Here is a 25,809-nt window from a genome sequence, read left to right as displayed (position 1 = left end):
ATGCTGACATAAATGTTGATGATAAAAGTTGCCTACCTTTGTCCTAGATCAAGGTATCCTTCATCCCAGATCAACTGTTTGTGTTTGTTAATAAATGTGCCTGTGTGGCATTTTGGATAAGCCAATTAAACCCTAAATTGTCATTCTGGTAAGACTTTATTTGAATAAAAATCATCAAGATTTATATCGTGTATTGCCACTCTGAGAAAAAGTATTAAGATATGAGTTTTCGTTCATATCGCCAAGCCCTAATATAAGTGCTACTTCCTGAAATCTTCATCCTCAGCTCTGCAAAGTGCCTCCATCCTGCTGAGTCGGGCTTTACGGATGAACCGGATCACGCTAAACTGTCACTTTGCCTTCCCGTACAGCACAGCCTCTGCAGTCAGTGTTTGAATCTAAGGCTGGGATTAGTGATAAATGTGAACAATTAGCCTGAGTATAGTCTCCTAGTCATCCCATTGATTTAATTGCTCATTTAGGGAATTAAGGCTCCTGCAAAATTCCTAAACACAGCAGACAGGAGCCACAGGACAGGAGAATTAAACGCATGTGAGCTCCATCTATAAGAGAGTTGTAGTGAACTTATGAATAAATGTGTCTTGTGGAGAAAACTAATGGTAATATTTCACCCTAGCCTCTGTGGACTCGGAGTAAATCAATCACAGGTGGATTGTGCCTGGTGACATTGTTATATCTGTCCTTTTTATCGTTGCTGACACTTCTGAATGGGAAACGTATGATCTGAACACGGTTGTTCACCTTGAGATGTCTCCCCTGGCACTTGTGTGTTTGTCGACCACGAGGGGGTCTTTAACCTACATTGGTAGCTACATTAGCGGGGCTAAAGCATGCCACAAACCTCCCTGGAAAACAGCCAAGTCAGCAGCAGGACAGGAGCAACGAGTCCAACACGCCGGCAAGAGGTAGGAAAAAAAAAAGCCTACTTCTGGATTTATTTACGCGTGTTGCTGCTTTTCGCTTGTCATCAGGTTTGTTAGTATCCAAAAAAAAAAAAAAAGGGAAGCCCCAACATAAATCAAGCTTTGTCCACTTGTTTCAGGCTTGTGAAGGTGAAAGCTGCATAGAGCGCTTGATTTAAAGGGAAGAACTGGAGAGCTGGGGGTCGATTCTAATTTGGCCCGAGACTTCAGCTGATTGCGATGATAATGCTGCTGCTGAGTTGCATTACGCTGCTGTCGTCTGGATGATACCCGATTGCAGATTACTGATTACTTTCTGGTTGTCGGGGATCAACCCCAATTCAGCTATTCGTCTAAAAAAAAACCAGGGGTAGGCAACTTTTATCACAGCGGGGCTGCAAAAATGTGTTTGTTTGATCGGAGGCCCACATGCGTATGTCAGCATTCAGAATAATGAGCGATCTGAGCATTAATACAGGAAAGAACAAAGAGTTTCTATAATAATATTGTGTGTTTTTCTCGCATTCTGTGCATGGTTGTTGTCTTACTCGTTGTGAGGCATTTTGTTCATTTCTGTACTCCTTTTGTCTAATTTTCCTCTAAAATATTAGATTTTTAGAGTCATATTGTGTATTTGTGCTGTCATTTTGCATTCTTTGGAATAATTTTTGTGTATTTCTGTTGTCGTTTTGCTTGTTTGTTAGTGCCGTGGGTTTGCAGAGTCATTTTTCGGGGTTTTCTTGTCTTTTAGTGTACCTTTGTTGTCCTTTTCTGTAATGTTTGTTGTAGTTTTGTGTGTTTTTTCTTTTTACTGTGTTTTCCTGCGATGTTGTAACTTTGCATTTTGTTTTAATGTATTCTTGCTCTTGTTTTGTTTATTTTTCTGTCATTTTGTACATTTACTTTGGGCGCCGCATAAAACTAGACTGAGGGTCAACAGTTGCTTAGGTCTGGTCTAAACCAAAGGACCGCAATACACACCAGACCAGATACGTATGTTTGCAAATATAATCAACCATTGTGCTGCGTATGTCGTCGGAGAGCGGAGATACACACTCTGTCAATATCTTCATCATCACCTCCTTCCCTACTTGATTTCTCACTCCCTTGGGGTTGAAAGAAAGGTTGGACCTGGTTGTGTGAATGCTTTGGGGGGGAGGGGAGCAAGGGAGCTGGATAACCGAGTTTTCCCTTGCAGCGGGCCCCGGAAGTGTACCGCTCATAGACCTCCTCTCTAAGCATATCCAAGTGTCTCCTTGTCGCTGCACATTATTTGCTTCAACTTAAGATGAAGCTGTCAATTGGAGATTCTTCTTTTCTAACCATCACATTGTCTACTTTCATTTTCCTAGGCAAGAGTCAAAAGTGGCTTATTGATCAAAACACCTTAACTTGATAGATTGAATCGTTGGTTACAGGCCACAGGGATAACCTGCGCTTTCTCTTGGTTTAGATGTTATTTAGGTGGACATTTTAGAGGAAATTTATTTAAATACAGTATATGCATGGAAGACTGTGTCCAGAAGCCAGGACGGTAGGATGCAAACGATTCACTCAACTCCCGATACGATACGATTCGATTCACGATACTGGGTTCACGATACGATTCACTCACAATTTTTTTTTTACAAAATGGGACTGTAGACAAATGATGATATAATATAAAATATTTGTTTATTTTTTTCGGGAAAATACTGTACTATTTTCCTTTTATTTTTCATTGTTAAAAGAATCCCTTGATAAACTATTCAAAACAATGCAATTGAAATACATAAAGGAATAATACAAATGAAGAAGAAGCCTATAAAGTTCTATAGTAAACAATGCAAAACTGCATGATAGTTATTTTTTTCTTTTAAAAGTGCAACTAAAAATGTTTTTGTGCCTTAGCAATTGGACTTTAAAAAAAACAGTCATTGCACTGTATTTACGTAAGATATTTGTTTGGACCAGCAGAGGGCGCTGGTAGCCCAGTGGTGGGGGTGGCATGCAGATATTCTAGCAGTGAAGAGAGCTGCTATGCGCTAGCAGACAGAGCTAAAAACGTGACTTTTACAGATATTCACGTAATATTACAGATATTCTTTCGGTGCTAAAGGGGTAAGGAGTCATTTTGAACATGTTTAAGAGTAGAAGGCAGCCAGAAAGAGAGTAGCAGGAGATTCCGCCGCCTCCTCCGCTTCTGGACAAGATAAAGATAGCTGTTTAAAAAAAGTGCTGAGATTTAATTTTCAGAGAATCAATATGAATCATGATATCATTGAATCGATTTTTAACTTCCTTACGATTAATCGTTACAAATCCTACAGGACGTCATGCTTATTAAAGGACAAAGATACACCGAGTTAAAAATGTACAAGATACAAGATATTTTAGTTGAAAATGTCGTAATTTTGTTTTGAACCCTTTTGCTTATTGAAATTGTTAAAACAGTTTCGATCGTGGGATGTGGAGTCGCGTAGATGGAAGTATTTTTACTTTAAACTCGAACGAATTTGGTGTCAAGCGAGTCACTAGCTGTGTTTCCATCACCCTTGGAAATGCGTAAAATCTAATAGCACAATAATAACTGGTAATGGAAAACGCTTTTGGAAAAAAAAAAAAAAACCCAATCAAACATTGCTAAAAAGTTTTTACGCTTTCATGAAGAGGAATTTCAAACGTTTAGATATTAGAACGTGGCGTACCTGGTCACATGACCACTTCCCACTGAGAAAACATGGCGCGGTACGTGTAGACAGAAGAGGAGACTTGAAATTCTTACTGCCACATTAGAAACAACCAAGGAATACGGAGAGTAATAAGGAGGTTTGGAATGTCCATCTTTCTGCAGCGAAGTCTCAAAAAAAAAAATCATGAGGGGATGCTTTTGTTTTGAAAAGGTAATGTTTGATTTTTAGTTTGAAGCCGGTCCCAGGATGATTTTACATTCTGCTTGCAGTTGAGTAGGCGTGCCCACCATGCATACTAAATGTCCTGATGAACATGCATTGCTGTCTTAAAAAGATTGCTACTTGTAGTGTTGACCTTTGACAGCATGTGCTGACAAAGAGAAAGAAACAAATAAAAAATAAAATAAATGACCTGATATAGTATACATCCGGGTAGTTCTCGCATACTTTCCATACTATCTAATGCACGCACTACATACTCATTTTGACATCAGACTTAGGGTGAGTAGAACGTTCGTGTGCAATTTCGAACACAGCCGGCGTCAGCGTGTCGGAATCTGAAAGGAAAACAATGCCAACGACATCTCGTGAGGTTTTAATATCGCAATATCTTGCGTGAGATATCGTAATGCCCTTTGTTGCCTTTTTTTATGTTGCAAAATGTTTTTTTCTCGTCAACCTTCTTGATAAGTCTAATATTAATATGAAATTTGCATTTCATTTGAATGACGAATTGCACAAGATATACATAAGAATTCATCTTAATATAAAGTTTAGACAGAGAGGAGACATTAGGTGAAGAGGACGCAGAGGAGTCTTTGTGTTGGTGTATGATGCGTTGTGTGCTGGAGCCTAATCTGCTGTCTGCACAGTACAGTGGATGCTGTGTGCACTGAATGTGAATGCGATGCTGCTGCTGCTGAAAACTAAACTCTGCACTTCCTATTGTCTCTTTTTTTCCCCTGCAGGTTACTGTATGTACCTAGCTTTCCTGTAGGGTTTCACATCTATACCAAAAACACAAGCTAATTACTGGTAAGTTGCTTTACTAGTTTATTTTCTGCGTGCTAAATTGCCAAAATGTAATAACATTTAAGAATAAATAAATAAACACAGATGTTTTAGTTTGTTTGCAAATAATCAAATATTTATAGGACTTTTGTCTCCGCAAATAAGGGAGCAGCAGAGGATGATTACGTCCTTGCATCGTGTTTACATCTTATTATTATTAAAGGATGCCACAGTCACACCTGCACACAGTGTTTTCCCCGTTGCAAAGCCAAATTGCTTTTATAATTCATGGAATTTGAAACGTACCAATCAGAAATGAAGAACTTGTGCCAGACTGCTAAAGTTGCACACTTTTTTTTCCAGTTTTATGGTGAACTCGTAAAGTATTGCAGACCATCAAGAAAGGCTTTGTAATACATCTTCTGCATCGCTGTAATCTTAACCTGCACGCACATGTGCAAACGAGCAAATTTGTCTAATTTCCTTCAGCTTGTGGTTTGTTTTCCTCCAGGCTGCATCGGTCCTTGGAGCTGTTCAGTTCAAAGATCCGGGAAGAAGGTAGAGAAAACCTCACATTTAATATGTTTATTATTGTATGAAAAATGCAGATTTTATTGGGAAGTTACAATAGCAGGTTTGAAATAACAGCAACTTAAAATTGTCCGAATTGCCCAATTTAATTTCCAATTTAAATCCAACAATATTTAGACTGTAGATCACGATAGGCAACTCTATCACAGCGGGGCCACAAAAATGTGATTATATCTGATCCAAGGGCCACATGATCAACATTTGTTTCAGCATTTAGAATAATGACCAATCAGAGCTTTAATACAGTGGGAGGGAAGCGTTTTGTCTTTGTCTGTGGTTTTGTTTTGTCAGTTTGTAGTCATTTTGTTTGTTTTTGGAGTTATTATGTGTGTGATTTTTGTTATTTTTTGTGTTCTTTGTGTATTATTTTGTCATTTTATGCTTTCATGGTCTCGATTTGTGCATTTTTTGGGGTCACCTTCTGTATTTTTGTTGTTGTTTTTTGTATTTTCCTGTGATTTTGTGTAATTTTTTTTTGACAGTTTGTGTCTTTTGTGCTTTTCTGTAATGAGTTGTTGTTTTTTGTGTTTTGTAGTCCTTTTGTTTGTTTAAGTGGTTGCTGTGTCTGTATTTGTTTTCATTTTGTGTGTTATTTTTATTTTTTGTGTGTTTTGGGGAACTTTGTGCACATTATGCTGTCGATTTGTGCGTTCTGGGAGTTATTTTGTGTATTGTGTTGGGCTTTATATCCCTTCCAACTTCTTGAAATACAATCGTTGGCTCATATGTTTACAGTCTCTGACATGAATATAGAAAATTGTGTACAAAATCTGTTTATTTAAAGAATTGACATAATTCATTCAGATTTTCTTCTTTGTGTTTTTCTAAAAAAAAAAAGGCCCTTATATTGTCATTAATTGTGCTGTACAATGTATTTGTCTACAATGTGTCATTTAGTAACTTTTGAACTGGAGTGTGCTGCAAGTTTTTTAAAGGTACCAAAAAAAAGGAAAGAGAAGTGCCGTCACACACATTTTTTCAGAGGATAAATTGAAGGCAGCACCGAAATCTCTTTGCTCGGTGAAAAATGACGCTCTGATCTCGCTCCAAGTTACAGTAAGGGGGGGGGGGGGGGGGGGGGGGGGGGTTGGCACTTTTTAGAAGGCGTCCCTTCAAATGGATAGGCAGGGTGTGTGACAGTCCAGTCGATAGAAGTCAGCAGTGATTATGCAAGTTGCTTATGCCTAATGAGAAAGGTCAGCACATTGCCAAGAGAGTGGGACACATGCCCGGGATCACACTGAGATGTACAGTACACCGTGTTGTAGGAAACTGTGCGGCACGGATACAAATGTATGTTTTGCAGGAAGTCGACCATGTTTTTTTAGGAGATGGTTCAAGAAGAGGACTGTAAAAAAAATACTACATCCTTTGTATTTCTGGACTTGTTTGCTTTTTAGCTCCTCCAGGTCTCCCGAAGAACCATTTCTACCCCAAGATAGTTTCTACATCTAAACATAAGTAATAGTTACTGAATATTGTGTTGCAAATGTTGTGCAGTGTCATCAAAGTTATCTTTAACTTCTAAAGATGAGACGATATATAGTGCAACAACAAGATATTACGATATTAAACGAAATGTATTGTCAAGGGTACGAAAAATCCGCTCGACCAGGTTGTTATGGTTGTTTTTTATTTTGTATATTCGTATTGAGTTGAAAAGTTCGCAACCAGAGTTAGAGTTGGGCAATATATCGAGATTCAAGATATATCTAGTTTTCTTTTTTGGGGATATAAAAAATTACTATATCACTTATATCGAGATGTAAATTTTATAGCTAATTTTGTTTTAGAATACTTGTTTGAGGAGTCGCAGCTTTCACTACTTCTCAGAACAGCATGAAGAGCACAGTTTGACGGATTTCTGAGTGCATCCTAACCCAGACCTTCCCCTAAACAAGCCACACTACAGAACTCACTCACACGTGCTGTCCCTTAGAAGAGAGAAAAAGACTAAAGTGGCACATTTTTTGCAGCTGTTTGTTAGTAAATGTGCCTGTGTGGCATTTGGATCATCACAACCTGGTACTGTCTTGAATAATGAAATGAATAAACAAGATGAATAATGTATATTGCTATTTTGAGAATAAATATTGAGTTTTGGGCCATATCGCCCAGCCCTACCCAGAGTAAGTATGTTTAGAGTAAAACGTCAAATAAAAGCTTAGGTTATTTTTGTCTTTTTTTCCTTTCCAAAAGTATGGTGTTGTTATAGCGAGCCCATTACCATCAATTGTATCGTATGGTGAACTCAATGTATATCCTTTTTTTTAAATTTCCCATCAATTATTATCCAAACCATGTTACAAGGAAAGTTGGGCTTATTTCAGTCTATGCTTGTATCCTAGCCTTATTTATTCTCATTGTTTATTCATTTCTTCGGGAAACAGACATGATAAATGACTGGGATGTGCCTTTCCCTCTCATTTTTCAACCTATCTTTCAACTGCTTATCCTAAACGGGTACACGGGATGCTTGAGTTTGTCACTGCTTACTCAGGGTGCAAAGCTTCGTACACCTGGGATAGCTCACCAATCCACTGCATGACTAAACAGACCAAATACCGAAGATTCTGCTGCTTAAATGCAAACAATGCATGACGTGCTATTCAGGTATTCGGGTTAAACGTATGTAAATGTGAGAGATTCATACAAATAGGTCTGTGTGATTCGTTTGCCTTGTGATTTTCATTAAATGGAACAACTTGTGTTGTTTCCCAACGAGCATCCCACACAGCCCCCTGCTCCCCACCCCCCAGGCTAGGCTAGCTGTGCTTGACAGAACAGCATCTTCTCTACTCTTTATCTTCCTCGCTCATTGCTTTGATGTGTTGTGATTGCGTTGGTGTGGCGGTGATGTGCCGGGGTGGGAGGGGTTGGAACTCGAATGGAGGTGGTGGTGGTGGCGGTGGTGGTGGTGGTGGTGGTAGAGGGGTAGAGCATAGAAAAACGTTCTGCAGTGAGAATGTGCTCCCAATGAAGCGTAGAGAGACTGCAGCAGAGTGAACGAGGCTGTGCACCACCTGCAGTCCAGTGTGTGTGTTTGTGTGTGTGTGAGAAAGAGGGAGAGAGAGCAAAGAAAGAGAGGGAATTTATCACCCAACCCATACTGATTCAACACCCCACTCCTCTCTTCTTCTGTCATCCTCCATTCTTTCTTTCCCTCCTCCCATTCCTTCCTTCACTCCTTTCGACCCAATTCTCCACACAGGCTACAATCGTGTCCCCCCCCCCCCCCCCCATTCTTGCCTTGTATCCGCTTCAAACCATGACTCCTGCTGCATGTCTGTAATTGTGTATATCGTACGCATGCCAGAGTGCGTTCGCCCGGCGGCTGCTCAGTATTCTCAAACACATCCTCCTCTCCTTTTCATCTTCTTTCTGCAACTTGCAGCCGTCCTTTTGGGCCACGTCTGTCCTGGAACCTCCGATCCATCCATTTTGACTCTCCATTTCAATCTCACTCTGGATTCTGTCACTGCTACTTGATGCGCACTTTGGTTCATACGCACGTCACCTCTTTCTCCTCAGTAATAATAGCCCTAACTCAAGAATACTGAAAAAATTATTATGAATAAGTGCATTCTGTTATTTTCCCATTTTTCTTTGACTTCTTCCCATCCTGCTCCCAGTCTTCCTTTCTCCCTTCACTCTTTTTTTACTCCCCTCCTCCCACTCCGAACCGAGTAAGTGCTGCAGCATCAGTGCATGTGTGTATGTGTGAGAGAGAAGGCAGGGGAGAGCGTGAGATGGACAAGTGTGTGTGAGCGGAGTGTTCTGAGAGTGAAGCACCGGGGATCCTGAGCCTGGAGGGGAGTCTTGCGAGGAGAGGGGGGGGGGTGCACTGCCGCTGGATCTATGTACCAGGACAGCGTTTATTGCAGGCGAGCGTATGTGTGTGTGTGCATGTGAGAAACAATGAGTGTGGGTATGCCAATGTGTGTTGTGTGTATATGTAACAGTGTCGTTGATCAGCTCTTCGCATTATGCAGCCGGCGGTGCTCATCACACTTTGAGGACTGACTCATCTATTGGATGTGGAGACACAAGACTGAAAAGAAGGTCAAGACAAATGGATGAAAAGACCAGAGGATAGTTTTAAGCTCCTGATGATTTGGGTTCCTCTTGACCAGTCCAGGGTCTCGTCCATTTGTGGGATCCCTGCAGCTGCCCTTTTTTCCTTACAAATTGGAATTGCAGACACAGAACCAGACAGGTCCCTGAAAATTATCAAAAATCCTCGAAAGGAAAAGAAATTCTCAGTCATTGGAAGATTTGCACATCTTATCTGCTTGAGGAGCAAGGACCAGAGTGTTCCTCCTTCTTCTTTTTAGTCTTTTTTAGCTCGACACCGTTCTGTTTTCCGGGGGGGTGCAGGATCCCAGAGATAAAAGGCTGGCAGACCAGACGGGACAGACGCAGGCATGGCTCGCCTCAACTGGTGCCTGGCTGCTGTCATCAGCTGGGGCAAGTTCCTTTTCGCCTGCTTCTTTCCTCTGCGGGGGGCCAAGCGAGACAAGGTAGGACCTCATTGAGAGAAAGACGAAGTGTTGGGGGGCGGGATAAGGGGACAGAATCAGCTTCTGGGGTACTATACCCCTTTTTTTAAATACAGCAACCCTTTCGGATTTCATCAAGATCTGAGCTAAAGCCTTGATCTTCATGCATTACCAGGGTAGGCCTGGGTCTCTTTCATACACCACTCAACCGTGTCATGCAAACAGCTGGCTTCATCTTAAACACCAAATGACGTAGCTGTAAAAACATAGAGCTTAGCGACTGGTCACTGACCATCAGATGTGAACGACTGCTTTTTGGTGAGCACTTATTCAAGGTCAGTGTATCTTCAAGTAAGCTCCAGGTATTTGCTCTAGACTTTGAATGTTGGCCGTCCACGTAAAACACATTTTAGATTCCCAACTTGAACTGGAATAGACTTGAGATAAATCAGGTCACCTTGCAGTTATGTTGCAAAGGAAGAATTTTTGGGCAATACAAGCAAATGCAACTTTTTCCCCACTCAACTTCCCTTTCCAGTGCATGTTTTTTTTTTTTTTTTCCCTTCTCTTCCTTTCTCCATTTTTGAGAAGAACTTCTTTATTCCTGCGCCATATTCCAATGGCACATGTCTAAGGCCAAACGGGATTCAGTGAATGGCATCATCTTCGTTTGCTTTGTTGAATCCAGATTTACGTGCTGCCTGCTGTAATCCTTGCCTTTTTCTTTAGCAGAATATCAATCATGTGTAACAAAGTCTTCCCCTTATGCACCATTATATGCTTCCTTATACATTTACATTTAGAGATGCCCGGATGAATGCCTTTCCCCCTGCAAGCCCCAACTTCTTTATACCTGTTTAAAATGATAGGAATTTTCCTGAGGCCTAAAACCTGTCATGGATAATATTCCATCTCCTACAGAGTATTTTATCATAACTTGTTTTTTTTAAAGACTTTTCCTTAAAAATGAAAACCTTCATGTCTCAACTACTTAATCACCGAAAAGCTGTCAAACTTAGGTGATGCAGTGGCGTATCTCACTCTGCTGTTAACAGTCGACAACTAACCACATCCATTTGGACAGCACGATGGAGAAAAAGTCTTGCAATGATGGAATTTTGCTGGTGGTGGTGGTGACGGCGTAGCTTGCAGTGCTGCAGCCGCCCGCCACCCTCCCACCAGCACCAACAGCAGACCCCCCTCCCCCCACTCCTCACCCCCACCCCCCAACACCCCATTGCCGCAGCTCCTTATCTCCAAACCCATGCTCATTCCCACCACACTCCCCTCCTCTCACTCTCTCATGTGTGTGCAAATGTCCGAGGAGGTTGTTAGCGCTGGTGCAGACACACACTCATTTTATGTCCTCTACAATAAATCTTCCATGTGATACGTTACCTTTTCAGCAAAGCTCGGTTGTATTGAATGCAGGTAATAGATTTCCTTTTAATGGAATTTTTGTCACTTTCATAAGCACGCATCTTTCGACCAACAAACAATTATGTGATAAATGGTTGGTTTATCAACCCTGTTATAAGACTAAGGCAACATTTTTATCATGGCAAGCTTTGAATAAATCACACCATCAGACCTGTGACCACTTGTAATGACATTACTAATTCCACTATTGATTTATAGCATAGTTGACGTCTCTACCCCTTATCCCTAAGTATAATATATTGTAATCAAGTGTATAAAATTATGTGATCTATTAAAGGAATCTATGGTTGGATTTCTAGAAAATGGGATCACCCTTTGCTTCTAAACCAGCATTTTTCACACTCATATTCTGTGATTTGTGGAGTTCCTGGACTGACTGTAAATATGAAGGCTAAATTAAGGAGTTTTATGACTACTTGTTTATTTTGGAAGTCGTTGTTTGGTCACACAATGATTAGTTTAGGTAATATTGCATTATTGTAAAAGTATTATTCAGCAAATCTCCATTGCCATTCTCAGAAATGAAGCCCTAAGCTTGCAATGAGCCTCCACCATGCTTCACTGTTTACTGCACACACTCATGGTTTTTTTCTGCTACAGCCAGATATTTATTTTTAATTATATGGCTTTTTGGCTCTCAGCCAAACGTTCCCAGTTTCTAGATGGATGTCCTGGTGTTTGATGTTCCTTGGCTGACCACTGTCTCCAATCCTCCATAATGAATATGTCTAATCTGATGTATTTCTATTTAGTTGTGTGTTATAGCTGGGTAATGTTTCTTTGAAATCGCACAATCTTGGTATCATAAATCGAATAATGATGAATCTCTAAAATCCCTAATTGTGTAGATGATGTTTTTTCAATCAAAACAATAGCTTGTGTTTTTCCGCAGTATACTGGTATTTTAGTTTTTGTAGGCCTTAAGCACATAATAGTAAAGTTCTTGACTATGATGAAGTAGTAACACTGCTCTCCAGCTGCTAAAAGGTGCTTGCGAGTCAAATTGTTGTGCATGAATTGATCCAAAGATGCATCTGATGTCGTTTTTTGTGGCGTACATGACAGACATCCACTCTGTTGCTGCTTTGTCGCTCCAGCTGCAGCAGCAGCAGTAGAACAGGTCACGTGACCGACAGGGAGGTGAAAGTGGAGAGGTAAGGCTCTGTGTCTTCCCTCTGAGGACCGCGGTGAGGTGTTCAGTTTCCATGGCAACGGGGCTCATGTCGTTCCCCACATGATGGGGCTTGGTTACTACGGTGGGTAGGGGGGGGGGGGCGGCATGTTGATGGTGTACGGGTGTCGGTTCTATAAGAGAGAAATGCAAAAATCTGAGAGGGAGCCGGACGGATGCTGTATTGTGTGTTACCATGGAGACAGCATTGTGTTACTATGGAAGCGTAACCCTCTCCTTGATTTCACCTTAAAACATATATTTTTTCTTTGGCTATTTGATCAGAATATTGATTTTGTTTTTGTCCATCACCCTTTTCGACACAAAACCATACATTTCCGTCTTTTCGTTGATACCACCTTGTCGCCCTACCTTCCACGTTCTTCTCCTTGTTGGCATTTGCTTGTTCTTGAATTTGATCAAATCAGGCATTTCGACAGAAAGCGAAAGAGAAGTGGGTGACAGAAAAACATGATTACTTTTATTTGCAAACCTCATTCATCGTTTATGTACTGCATTGTTTCTCAGATGGGGGTACGTGTACCCCTTGGGGCATGCGATGGCACTACAGGGGGTACTTGAGAGAGAGAGAGCGAGAGGAAAATTAGCAAATGAATGCATTATAAATATATATGGGATTTTCTAATGTTTATTTTTTTAGTTAAATAATGATAATCATACTAAATGTTACCAGCAACTCACAAAACGACAACGAAAACACACAAAATAAACACTTGCACTAAGGCAGAAAAACACTGCAACACTCAAACCGACAATTAAGAAAAATACATAAAATCACTACGAAATACATAAAAAGAGAAACATACAAAACCACATAAGAAACAACCACATGACACCAAAAACACAGAGAATAATTTAAATAATACTAACAACACAAAAAAAACACAAAAGAAGTGAATAATATACCAAATAATAAAAAGAACAGACAAACAACAACAAAATGACACAAAAACACACAAAATGATGATAGAAATTATCATGATTAGGTAAGGTTAGTCTTGGTTCCACTTATTTACAAAATGAGATTCTTTAAAATGTGTGTTGTCACTCATTCATTCCATCATTATGATCTATTGTTTTTTTTTCATAGAATTCTGAGGAAAATGTTGTAGTCGGACATAAGGGGGCACTTGGATTCAGAAGTGGCACAAAGAGGTACTAGAGCCAAACAAGTTTGAGAACCACTGATGTACTGTATTTATCACACACCCTTCACACTTAAAGCAAGCTACTGTATGTGCACACTTCTGCCCTAAGAGTCTCACTGTATTCTGGGCCGGCGTTTAGCATGATGGATTCTGTGTTATTTTAGCATTAATGCTTTAATGTGATGGATTCTCCAGCGACAGAGGAAGAGCCCCGCAGAGTCGGTGTGGAGAGTGTACGTCTGAGTGTGTCTGCCTGTTTTCATTGAGCTCTGACATGTTGTGTTGGGAATAAGGGAATAAGAACCTGGCCTCGCTGTGATGAGACCGAACAGACTCTCTACTCTAGTACACACACCGCCGAAATCAATGTCATAATAGAATTAGATTTGTATCTTTGTGATTGCGATTTCATACATGGAAATGAAGACTATCATGCAGTAAAACCTGTCTGCAGAGAGGGTCTAGGCAGACATAGACAACTGGCTCCCCTCGGTCTAATTTTATGCAGCCCCCAAAGTAAATGTACAAAACAAGCAAGAATAAGTTTGAAAAAACACAAATGACAGGAAAATACAGTAAAAGACAATAGAAAAACACAGAAAATACTCCAAACGCACACAAAACTACTACAAAAATGGACAAAACGACAACAGTAATACACAAAATTACTCAGAAAAATCTACAAAATTACAGAAAATGACAACAAAAGTACACAAAAAGACCAGACAAACATGAAAAATGACTCTGCAAACCAACAATGACAACAGAAATGCACAAAAAATACTCCAAAAAAGACAAAATGGCAACACAAATACACAGTATATATGACTAAAAAGGACTACAGAAATGCACAGAATGCCTCACAACAAGCAAGACAACAACAAACATACACAGAATGAGAGAAAAATACACAAAATTACTATAAAAACTCTTTGTTCTTTCCTGTATTAATGCTCAGATCGCACATTATTCTAAATGCTGACAAACAAACACTTTTTTGTGGCCCCTGCTGTGATAAAAGTTGCCTACCTCTGGTCTATGGCTTTGTTGGAGGCCACTAGAGGCTGCTAGCAACCACGTTTAGTAGAAACATAGCTGGCATGTGTCAAATAGACTCAAAACAGGCCCCAAAAAAACATAATTCAAAACCATTTAAAGGCTTAACTACAGTGAGAACAAACAGGACACGACTGTGTCCTGTTTGTTGACATTATCTTAATAAGATACAGTGAGTCACACACAAACACACACACATACAAACACGCATACATAAACACACAGAGATTTTGTGTCAGGTTCGTCTATGGATTGAGGTAACTGTTACAGCGGAAGTGATGGAGAGCAGTGGGGGATCAATAGAGGGTGTTTTCTCAAAATGAATTGGCTCTTAGCCTTTTATGGATCTGACTGTGGAGTGATGTAATGTGTCCACACAACTAACATAATGTTGATTCAGTGCCATAGTTTGCATACGTGTACGCACGGATACAGCAATACGTCACTGAAATAATGCATGAACACATACAAAAGTAAACTGCTTATAAATATGATTCTACTATTCTCGTGCTTGAAGTAAAATAAACTCATTGTACTAACGTGGACTGGCAAAAAAAAAAGGCTTATATTTGTAGTTCTATTATTATAATAGGTAATAAGACACATTATTAAATATGTACATCTGCAGGAGCTACATTAATTAGCATCTAATAAATACTTTTGTATTTATTCATAACCGTCTATTCGAAGCTCAATGAATCACACATCATTTACTCCAAAAAACAAAGGGAAATGGTTGAAATTGCAGTTTTAAAGTTTTTTATTTCCACCTTGAACACTTTGCATTGTGGGATGTGGAGGCGCGTAAACGTATGTATAGAATACATGTTTTTTCTTCGTTCTTATAGGGATTTCTTGTTTTTTTTTGTCAAACAAGGAGGTATGTGATTTGACAGCATTTGGTTCTAGTTTGTTCCCCTGATATCAAAACGAAGTGAAAACACTTCTATTCACAAAGACACCACATCCAACAATACAAAACTCAAAAATGTCAACAAACAAATTGTTTATGGTGGAGATGAAAACAATGTCAACTTTTCTCCTTTCTTTTAGAGGTAAATTATGTTTGTTTTTTTGATCTATGAGGGATACACTTTGATGTTATCTAATAAAAAAAATACTGAGGGAAGCAGCTTTATTATTATTATTTCATAGATTTTTTGCAGATAACTCCTCCCCCACATTTAGTCTGATTCTACCGACCAGGGTACAGAACATTAGAGACAATTCCGCTATGTCTAACAATGTTTACAGTTGTTGGTTATTGATTATTAACCTTATACTGACTCCTAGGGGTAATACTATAGGGCAGTGATTCTCAACTGGTGGGTCGGGACCCAAAAGTGGGTCGCGGACCTGTACAGGGATGGTAGCTGGTCAAAAATAAATACTTAATGCCTCTCATAATGGACTTGTCACACTTCTTTTGACAGGCACATGTTGCACAGAAAAACATATGGATTTATATATTTTTTTTAAATTCTATATAAGCTATTTTTTAAATATTGACTTTGGTTGGTCGAATACTTAAAAAGAAAAAAAGGTGGGTCACGATTTAATGACCGTGGCGAAATGTGGGTCGCAGGGTGAGACCAGATGAGAGCCCCTGCTATAGGGCATGCCCCTGTGTCATCAAAGGACAGTTCCGGTTTCTTTGATGATTGGCCTCTGGGTCCTTTGTGTGGAAATTTCAACGTTTGCATCTTTGCTGCAAAGTTACCCGCCAAAGTTAACTTCTACCCGCACTTGGCGGGTTAATTTAAAGCCCTGTTGACGTCACTTTTCAAGTGTGCACAACGCATCTTTACGTTTAGTAACTTTTTTAATGGAGCCTTACTTGTGGAAGGGAAACAGGGGATATGTCGGCAATTTGAGGCAGCTGAAGGCAAGAGGTTGGTCAATGCATAACGTGTGTGTGTGTTTGTGTGTGTGTGTGTGTGTGTGTCTGAGCAGGAAAGGAGGGACTAACAAGGATCATTTGGGGAGTGGGGAGTTTTGGAAGGCAAAAAAAAAAAATAAAGATCACGACTCACCTCCCCCCTTGTTGCTCCATTGAACAAAGTTGCCCCTTTTCAAGTCAGACGAAGACGGGAACATGACTGTGTGAGTGAACAAGAGAGAGAGCTGGAAGTATCAGGAGGGGAATAGGTGAAGCAAGCAAGCGCAGGAGGGAGGAGGGAGCTTACATGTGGGAGAAACCAAGAGCTGTGTTACCGTCCACACGCTCCGTTCACGTCTAGCATGGATCCATGTCACCAAGTCCGGCTTAGAAGGGTTGAAAATTTTCAGGAATACCTTGGATTTCTCCCCTAAACCTGGAGGTGGAGGGAGCGTTTCTTTCTTTAAGATGCCCTCTGTGTCTCTGTCGCTGCCCTCTGCCCTGGCAGGGAGAGCCAGGACTTGGATTTGCCTGTCCTGTATGTTTTGGGTAAGAAACTTCAAACATTAACGTATGTGCTGGTTTATTTTTATCAAAACATCAGGTTGAACAAAAGCTTTCATAAGGAATCAGAATTATTCTCTTGATGGATGTAGAGGCATGAAGACCTCTTGAAATTAAAGCTTACCTGATCTGCTGCCTTGGTTGTCTTCTAAGCTCTTTAAAACATGTAGTAATACCATCAAGTAGATCGTTACATTAACACGTGATGCAGACTATAGGGAATAGTTTATATCATTTAACTTTATTGAAATGGACCATCATCAAGTGTTGATTTGACAGGGCCCAAATACTCAATGAAGCTTCTAACAGCCTCCATCATTCGGTGGTCCCCATTCATCTTGCGGCGAGTTGAATATCTGCATGACCAATGATGAATCTACAGTAGTCGTCGCCGTCATGTGTTCTGGGCTAATCTAGTTGACGGCTCGGTGACGATTCGCATCGGCATGTTTCTTGCATCAGGTCCACGCAAGCCTCTGCACTCGTGCTATTTCTGGGTTCTCCTGTATAATTTAATCTGCTGCTGCTCACATCTTCTATCTGGGACTGACTGAGTATGTCAGGAAAAGCAGCATCATGGTCGGCCAGGGAAAAAGTCACACTCGGCATCTCTTGGAACTGTAGGGGGGCAATGTGGGGTGGAGTTTTGATTGGCTGTGGTTGATCTGAACTCATGAACAATGTGGCATTAGACCCTTAAAGTTAGATTTTTTCGGAAAAAACAGTATTTTGCAGATTAATATAATGCCCGATCACGAAATTAAACCTCGATGACAGAGGGAGGCAACTTTTATCACAGCGGTGCCACAAATTTGTGTTTGCTTGATTGGAGGGCCATATGATCAACATTCATGTCAGTAATTAGAATAATGAGTGATCTGAGCATTAATGGAGGAAAGAACATAGAGTTTTTATAGTCATTTTGTGTGTTTTTCTGTCATTCTGTGTATGTCCTTGTGTATTTTTCCCATAAAATATATGTTTTTGGAGTCATATTGTGCACTTGTGCTGCCATTTTGCATTTTTTGGAGTAATTTTTGTGTATTTCTGTTGTTGTTTTGTGTGTTTGTGAGTACTGTGGGTTTGCAGAGTCATTTTTTGTGTTTTTCTTGTTTTTGTGTTGTCATTTTCTGTCATTTTATATATTTTCTGAGTAATTTTGTTCATTACTGTTGTCGTTTTGCTGTGTTTTTTTCTTGTATTTTCCTGCAATGTTGTAATTCTTTGTATTTTTAAATGTATTCTTGCTTTTGTTTTGTGAATTTTTCTGTTATTTTGTACATGTACTTTGGGGGCCGCATGAAATTCGACCGAGGGCCGCATGTGGCCCTCTGCCCGCCAGTTGCCTATGTCTGCTCTATGACTTGCAATACACATATCTAATTGGAATAATTTATATTTATTGATATTTTGCTGTATAAAACACACGTAGGGCATAATAATCTCACAGTACGTTCAATGAGGCATCTGCCCTACTTTTCTGTAGCTTGCAGTGGAGGAGAAGCTATTTAGATGTGAGTGAAAAGAGGCAGAGAGGAGGAACAGTTCCCTTATCCTGCATATGCAAAGTAAGGCTTTGAGCACCATTTACATTCAAAACGGCGAGCGATGCGAGGGGTGCAACATGGGTGGATATCGTGGGGTGTGACATCAGCTGAGCATGGAAGAAGAGTATCGAGGCAAGTGACGTGCAAGAAGTGGGTTCTAAGAAAGCTCCTCAAATACACACTATTAATAATTTATCATGGCCACGCAAAGCAGGGGAATATTAGATTTGACACGCTGACGGAAAGAAACAGCCACGAATGCATGCTCATTCCTGTAGAGCACGCTGAATACATGTGTGAGCTTATAGCTACTAAGCAGTTTTATTTGGAACAACTAGAACTGATTGTGATGTATTTCTTTTTTTCTTTTTTTTATTTCTTGTCTGCACATGCTGTCAAAGGTCAGCACCACAGGAAGTGCAATCATTATGAGACAGCAATGCATATTTTGTTATTGCAATAAAATACATAGATTTATTTTATTGCTTAATTGTGACCATCACCAGCCCTCCCTAAGGAAGGGTAAGAAATCTTTTATTATAGGGAGGATATAAAAAGGGAGAGCAGTGTTACACCTAAGTGGAGGGGGAGGGGGAAGGGGAAAGGGAGCAGGGAGGAGAGACTCAAGGCAGGAAATAGAAAAGGTGGGGAAGAATAGACTGTTCTTCGTATACCAGCATATGTGCAAAAAAAAAAAAAAATAACGCTACTGCAAGCCCAGGAACTGCCCTGGGCCCGCAGATGCAGCCAGGCCAGCAGAAAGAGCAGAGGCCAGGGAGCCCCAGGCAACCCCCCCCGCGGCCGAGCAACCGCCCAGATGCCCCCAAGATCCCAGGCCGAGAGGCAGCCACCGCCCCCCACACACACATCCAAGGAAGCCCCAAGCAGCCGAGCACCCAGCGCATCCCCCCACAAAGACAGCTGACCAGGTCCCGCCCCCCACCGGCCAGCGCAGGCCACGGGGCAATGCCCCCCCCCGGCGCAAGAGCGACCGGCGGCCGCCACCACAGGAGAGAGGGACCCCAACGGCACACAACCGATGCTGAGCAGCAGCCCCCAGCCAAAGGCGCAGAACCCACCCACCCACCAGCCCGCAGATAGCAGGACAGACCTACCAAGTGGCAGATACCGACCTCAACCCCCGGAACAGCTAGAGCCACCCCCCAGCAAAGAGCACCACCCTGGAGCGCCAAGCAACCCCGGCGTCTGCCACCCCCCACACCGACCCACACGCCGCGAGGCACGTCCCCAAGGCAACCAGGAAACGAGACAAGCACCAAGTCCCACCCGCAGGGAAGGGGCACCCCCACGCCCCACCAGGCCAGCACCGCCCGGAGAGACCCCGCAAAGGGAGCCCCCAGCAACACCCCTCCACACCCCCCAGAGACCCACCGCCCCGCCACACCCGACCGCACCCCCGATCCCCACACGGTAGCCCAGCCATCAACAGACGGGCCGGGCCCCCACCCGACAGGCCCAGATGTGTGAATTTACCCACCACCCTGTTATGGTGCCTCTCCATTCCCCAATGGAGAGGCACTTCCCTATCCCCTGAGTGAATGTATGTGTTTAGTGAATGTATGAAGTGCTATTAAAAAAGGGTGGATGGAGGGGAGCGGTGCTCCCCATCCAGCCTATGTGTATATATGTGTATGTGGTGCAATAGCTCCGGAGGGTGGTGTGTTGAGGTGTAATTAAAATTGGAGGGATTAGTAGGGCAGCCAGAGGTGGGAGTGCCGCCCCCACGCCACTACTTAGTAGCGCAGGCGGCGGCCCCCTCCACCCCCAGCCCCACCATCCAGCCCCCCAAGGGTTGGGTATGTGAGTGTGGTGCAACAAGTGGGTGAGCCAGACCAGCTGGGAGTGAGTGATGTGAAGTGTCTATGTAGGAGGCCTGTCTGGTAGGAGCCCGGCCCGTCCACACGGCGGGCCACCGGAGAGGGCAGACGGCGCAGACGGGCACACGGCACCGCGGGCCCCAGAGACGCGCCAAGCAGCACAACCGGAGACCCCCCGCGGCCCCCCCCCCCGAACCGCGGCGGCCATATGGAGCACGGCGGGACCCCCCCCCAGGCGGAGCCAGGCATCAGCCACATCCCCCAGCAGTCCAGGAGGCGACCTACGCCGCCAGCCGGCCCAGAGCGGCCCGCCCCGCCAAAGCAGGCGGCGACCGCGCAGGAGAGAGGCCAGCTCCCACACCAGGGCCAGCACAGGCCCGCACGACACCACGACATAGCACCCTCCACAGGTGGGCGGCCCCAACCCCCCCGACGAGAGAGGACACCACCAACCACCCAAGCAGGGCCACCCTGCCAGCCACGGACCGATAGGTAGGCGAACCCATGCTCCCCCAGCCAGGCATCGCAACCCCACATCAGTGTCGCCAGCAGAGCCCCCCCCACCCACGGAGACCACCCCCGCGCCGACATGAGACACCCCCGACGCCAGCACAGCCCGGAGGACAGCAGGCCCCAGCCAACAGCCCCACCCCGCCCAAGGCGGCGCGGTTGTGTGTTTACTTTGGTGCATGTCTGCCCTAGACACCAAATTTACCCTAACCCTATGTTATTGATGTGGCATTTTTTTACTCTGAAGTTGGACTTAAATTTTATTTCACATGGCAATAAGAAGTCTTAAAAATAATCTAATTTGACTAAAGCTGTAGGAACCCTGTAAACATTTGCCATTTTCCTGTATTTAATAGTCTTTCTGTCAAATAAATCCATAGTGTAGGCCTTATAGATCAACAGATCAATGATCAGTTACTTGATAAACAAGATGTAAAAGGTTGAAATTTATGCTCGAAAGTTTATAGACGGATGCATTGGAGTGTTTTTACTTAAGTTTTACCTTGATTTCTTAACCTATTATAAAATTTTAGCCCTTGTACAATTGTAGTTGATGACTTCTGGTGCAGCAGATTGGCATATATATGAATAAAGATATTTATAGCCCCTTTGAAGCATTGCAAGTTAATACAAGTACCTAACCTAAGATTAATATGACACAATTATTAATATTGACTGGAAAAAGTGGATTAGAGTTGACACAAATGTGAGGTTGTTCCTGTCTACAAGCACGATACAGCTGGAACACTGTAAGGCAACAGTAGATCCTTCATGTCTTCACTTGTCTTAACAGAGTCTCATATTGACTGAACGGAATCCCACGGGATCTCTGAAAATCAATCCGGCTTTGATTAGACCATTACTGTCTGCCACACCTCTTTGTGTGTGTGTGTGTTAAGAAAGAATGTCCCAATCCTCTGTTATCTGTTAGCGCTGCTATGTGATTAGCTTGCGTTGAGTGAGAAGGTTCTTGGAAGGCTTGGAAATGGGTCTTTCTGGCTTTTTTTTTGTTTTTTAATTGAATTTTTTGCTCATTTTTAGGGACTCTGATTTTTGGTTTTAGAATTTAACCAGTTTATTTTCAGTTTATCCATGTCCGCGTCAGTTTAATCTCTTCCGCTTCGTATCTGTTTCATCGTCTTTCCCTGTTTAAGTTACTTTAGTGGCTAATACACTTCTGGAAATCGTACCAAACACAGCCAACTACTGTTATTCATTTCATATTCATATGCTTTAGCTCAGTGGTTCTCAAACTTTTTTGGCTCAAGTCCCCCCCCCCCCCCCCCCTTTTTATTCAATTACAACCCTTTACTCAGAATTCTGAATGAATGAGTGATAACACACATTAGAAAGAATCTTATTTTGTAAATAACTGTAAAGAAACAGTATTAAGTTAGATTTATTTTTATAGTTTTTATCATTTCCAGTCATCTTCCTCCTGATGTGGGACCAAGACTGACCTTTGTGTTTTCAGTTCATGTTGTAATCAAGATCATTTCTATCACCATTTTGTGTTTTTGGTGTAATTTTGTGTATTTTGTTGTTGTTTGTTTGTTCTTTTCATTATCCAGTGTATTTTTTTCTCAGTTTGTGTGGTTTTGTGGTCACTTTTGTGTGTTGCTGCCGGTAATAGTAAGTATTTTTCTCTTTTTGTGCGTGTGTTTTTTGCTCTTGTTTGTCTGTTCTTTTGTATATTTTTCTCCTATTTTGTGCGTTTTTTAATGTCTTTTTGTCTGGTACTGGTAATATTTAGTATTATAATCATTTTTTACTAGAAATAAACATTATAAAACCCTGTATTTTCAGGAAAGTGTCTGTTTGTATGGTTGCCGTACGGACAACCTCCAGTACATTTATAGAAGAAGACGTGCGTAGTGTCTTAGGGTTTGAGACAGGGTTGGGTTTAGGGTTAGGGTTGGGTTATAATCCTATATTGCAGCAATTTTTAGGGTTAGGGTTAGGGTTAGGTTTACGGTTTGGTTTAGACTTAGTCACATGACCTAAACTGGCAAATGAGCGGCACTGTGTATGGATAGAATGTCGATCTATTGATACGGCAACCATACGGATAGCCACTGCCTATTCTCAATGCTTTCATTTTTACTCTTTTTCTCAAGTACCCCCTGTAGTGTCATCGCGTACCCCTAGGGGTACACGTACCCCCATTTGAGAAACACCGCTTTAGATGATTTGCTTCTGTACGCTGAAATCACGCGAGATTACGTCGCAAAAATGTCCGTTTGCAAAATTTGACATATTTATCTGTTTTTTTCACTTGCGACACATTCAGTTTCCGGTTTTCCAGGGAAAAATAACTTGTAAATGTGCGACATTTATGCGTCATATTGATGCCTGTTCTGAGTTCTTTTGCCGTTTCAAAACGCAAATTCTGCATTTTCTGTTTGTTTTCCGAAAATTGCTGTACAGCTTAGTTTGATACCAAAATGTAGCTAACGTGAGAAGTTATCCTGCTTTAGTTTTTTCTTTTTTTTAGATTGTGTAGGTTAATTAAACTCTTCTGTACAGATAAAAAAGCAACATTCTGTTGTATCAGGCAGCTAACAATAGTTAACGCACTGTATACATGGTGAAGAATGTTGTAATCATTAACACTAAATACAGGTTGAACTGTCAAATACTCTCTGGTGGCCGAAGCCTTTCTAATTGTTTTTGAGGTTGTAACCTCACCAGCACTAAAGCCTCATTTTCTCATCTTCTCCAATTAATGGCGTGTTGTCGTTGGGCGTTTCTAGTGCAAATAGAGACAGAAAAGTTTCTTTTTTGCCATAATTGTGATTCATTTATGTTTTACTGAGTCATTTTAATCAAAAACTATGAGGAAAAACATTCACATTTTCAATCAATTTTCAATTTTATCAACATTTATATCACTTGTTTTGAGTCACATTTCTCTAATGTTTTGGCTTTGCAATCTGGTGTGAAATTTAACAGCATCAGCCGGATGTTCTGCTCTGCAGCAGAAATGAGCAACTTTTATCACAGCTGTGGCCACAAAAAATGTAATTGTATTGCCCCATGTTCAAATATTCTACTGTATTTTATTCTTTTCTATTCTGTTTTGTTCAATCTGATCATTAATACAGGAAAGAACAAAGTGCTTTGTGGAGTCATGAAGTCATTTTGTGTATTTTTGTTTTTATTTTGTGTATTTTAGTTGTTAGTTTGTATATTTCACTTTGTATTTTGTATGTTTAATGATTACTTTGTATAACGATGTATTTATTTTTAATCTTTTTGTCATTTAGTGTTTTCTTTTTTTTAGGTTTGTATTTTTATTTTGTATATTTTATTCTCATTTTGTATATTTTAGTCTTATTTTGTGTATTTTGTTGTCAATTTCTGTAATGATTTGTTAATTTTTGTATATTTCTCCTCGTAATTTGTATGTTTAAAGATTATTTTGTGTAAAGATTTATGTTTTTGTTGTATTTTTGTCATTTTGTGTTTTTTGAGTAATTTTTGTGTGTTTGTTGTTATTTTCTGCATTTCTGTTGTTATTTCATAGTATTTTTGTTTTATTTTTTGTCATTTTGTGTTTTTGGAGTCATTTCTACTTGATTTTGTTGTCATTTTGTATATTTGTCTCTCACTGTGTATGCTTTTTAGGTCATTTTGTGTGTTTTTGTAGTCCAACATGTTTGTTTTGTGTTTTTGTTATCATTTTGTACCTTTTAGTCTCATTGTGTGTGGTTCATTTTGAGTTTGGATTCATTTTTGTGTGTTTTTCTGTCATTTTTTTGTGTTTTTTAAATAAATTTGTGCGTTTACTTTGGGGGCCGGCCGCTCAAAAAGACGGGAGTGCTCATTAGCAGACGTAGCATTGTGAGTTCATTAGCAGCTGGCTAGGCTAATGATCATAAGCATCTGAGACTTCATGATCACAGCTTATTGATCTTCCTGTGCCGTGTCTACACCTGGTATTGATCGTATCGCTCTTCAAACAGCACATCAACACTCTAGTGTTCACACACAAACGTATCGTTGGTTTTAATTCACAAATGTATTTCTATGGATGGCACACTGTGTGATGCCAAGGCTGTGAGGAGGGATTTACTACGATCTGGCCCCTGGCCCATAGTGTCCGTCCACTGGGAAACGTCTATATTGAGCGCCATAAATAAAACATCTTTAACTCATATCTATGCTTTTGTGCATTGATCCATCCTCCCATGATGTGGAGCTGCACGCATAGAAGAAATGTACATATATATGGCATATCTGAACAAATGCATCTTTAGTATCTTTCCTATATTTTCTGGAAATCATTGATAAAACAGCTGATATGTTGTTGTTTTTTCCTTCACTTTTTATAAGCCTGCTTGATTTACCTGTGAATATGAGCAGCACTTTATCTCTGATGAAGCCGTAATCACAGTAAAGGAGGCCCCTTGTGGGTTATAACCGGAATAATGACTACCCTGAAAAGATGCTTCACTCTCCACTTTGACACATTTCTATGTGCACACTGTGATAAGATGTAAAAATAAAAAAAAACCTTAATCGAGAGATGGGAAATTATATCAATGTTTAAGTCAGCATTTAGAATAAAGACCAGTACAAGCATCAATACAGGAAAGGACAAAGAGTTTGTGCGTTTTTGTTCTAGTTTTGTGTGTTTTTGTTTTCCTTTTGCATGTTTTTGTTGTGGTTTTGTAGTCATTTTGCATATTGTTTGTCATTCCATATATTTCTGCTGTTTTTGGAGTAATTACGTGTATTTTTTGTTGCCAATCTTTTGAATTTTTCAGTGTTATTTTGTTTATTCTTGCAATTTTTTTTTGTTGATTTTACTGTAAGTTTGCATGTTCTTTAGTGTGATTTTTAAAGTGTATGCTTTTGAAGTCATTTTTGTTAGTAGTTATTTTGAAAAAGTTTTGTTGTGGTTTTGTATATTATTTGTCATTCCATATATTTCTGC

The 25,809-nt window shown here is 40.9% G+C and overlaps 1 protein-coding gene across 1 annotated transcript in view; it reads left to right on the top strand.

The window, feature by feature from the left end:
• Window positions 1-9,074: 9,074 nt before the first annotated feature.
• tns1a (tensin 1a) overlaps window positions 9,075-25,809 on the top strand; it is a 96,358-nt gene continuing 79,623 nt past the window's right edge. The window contains 1 exon segment of the mRNA XM_028463327.1: window positions 9,075-9,717. Within this exon segment, the coding sequence (XP_028319128.1) occupies window positions 9,622-9,717 (96 nt within the window). The 5' untranslated portion in view covers window positions 9,075-9,621.

The sequence above is a fragment of the Gouania willdenowi genome, chromosome 2, assembly GCF_900634775.1.
Source record: "Gouania willdenowi chromosome 2, fGouWil2.1, whole genome shotgun sequence".
In the NCBI taxonomy this organism is placed as follows: Eukaryota; Metazoa; Chordata; class Actinopteri; order Blenniiformes; family Gobiesocidae; genus Gouania; species Gouania willdenowi.
The sequence above is the reverse complement of the archived record's forward strand: the minus strand, read 5'-3'. Positions and strand labels throughout refer to the sequence as shown.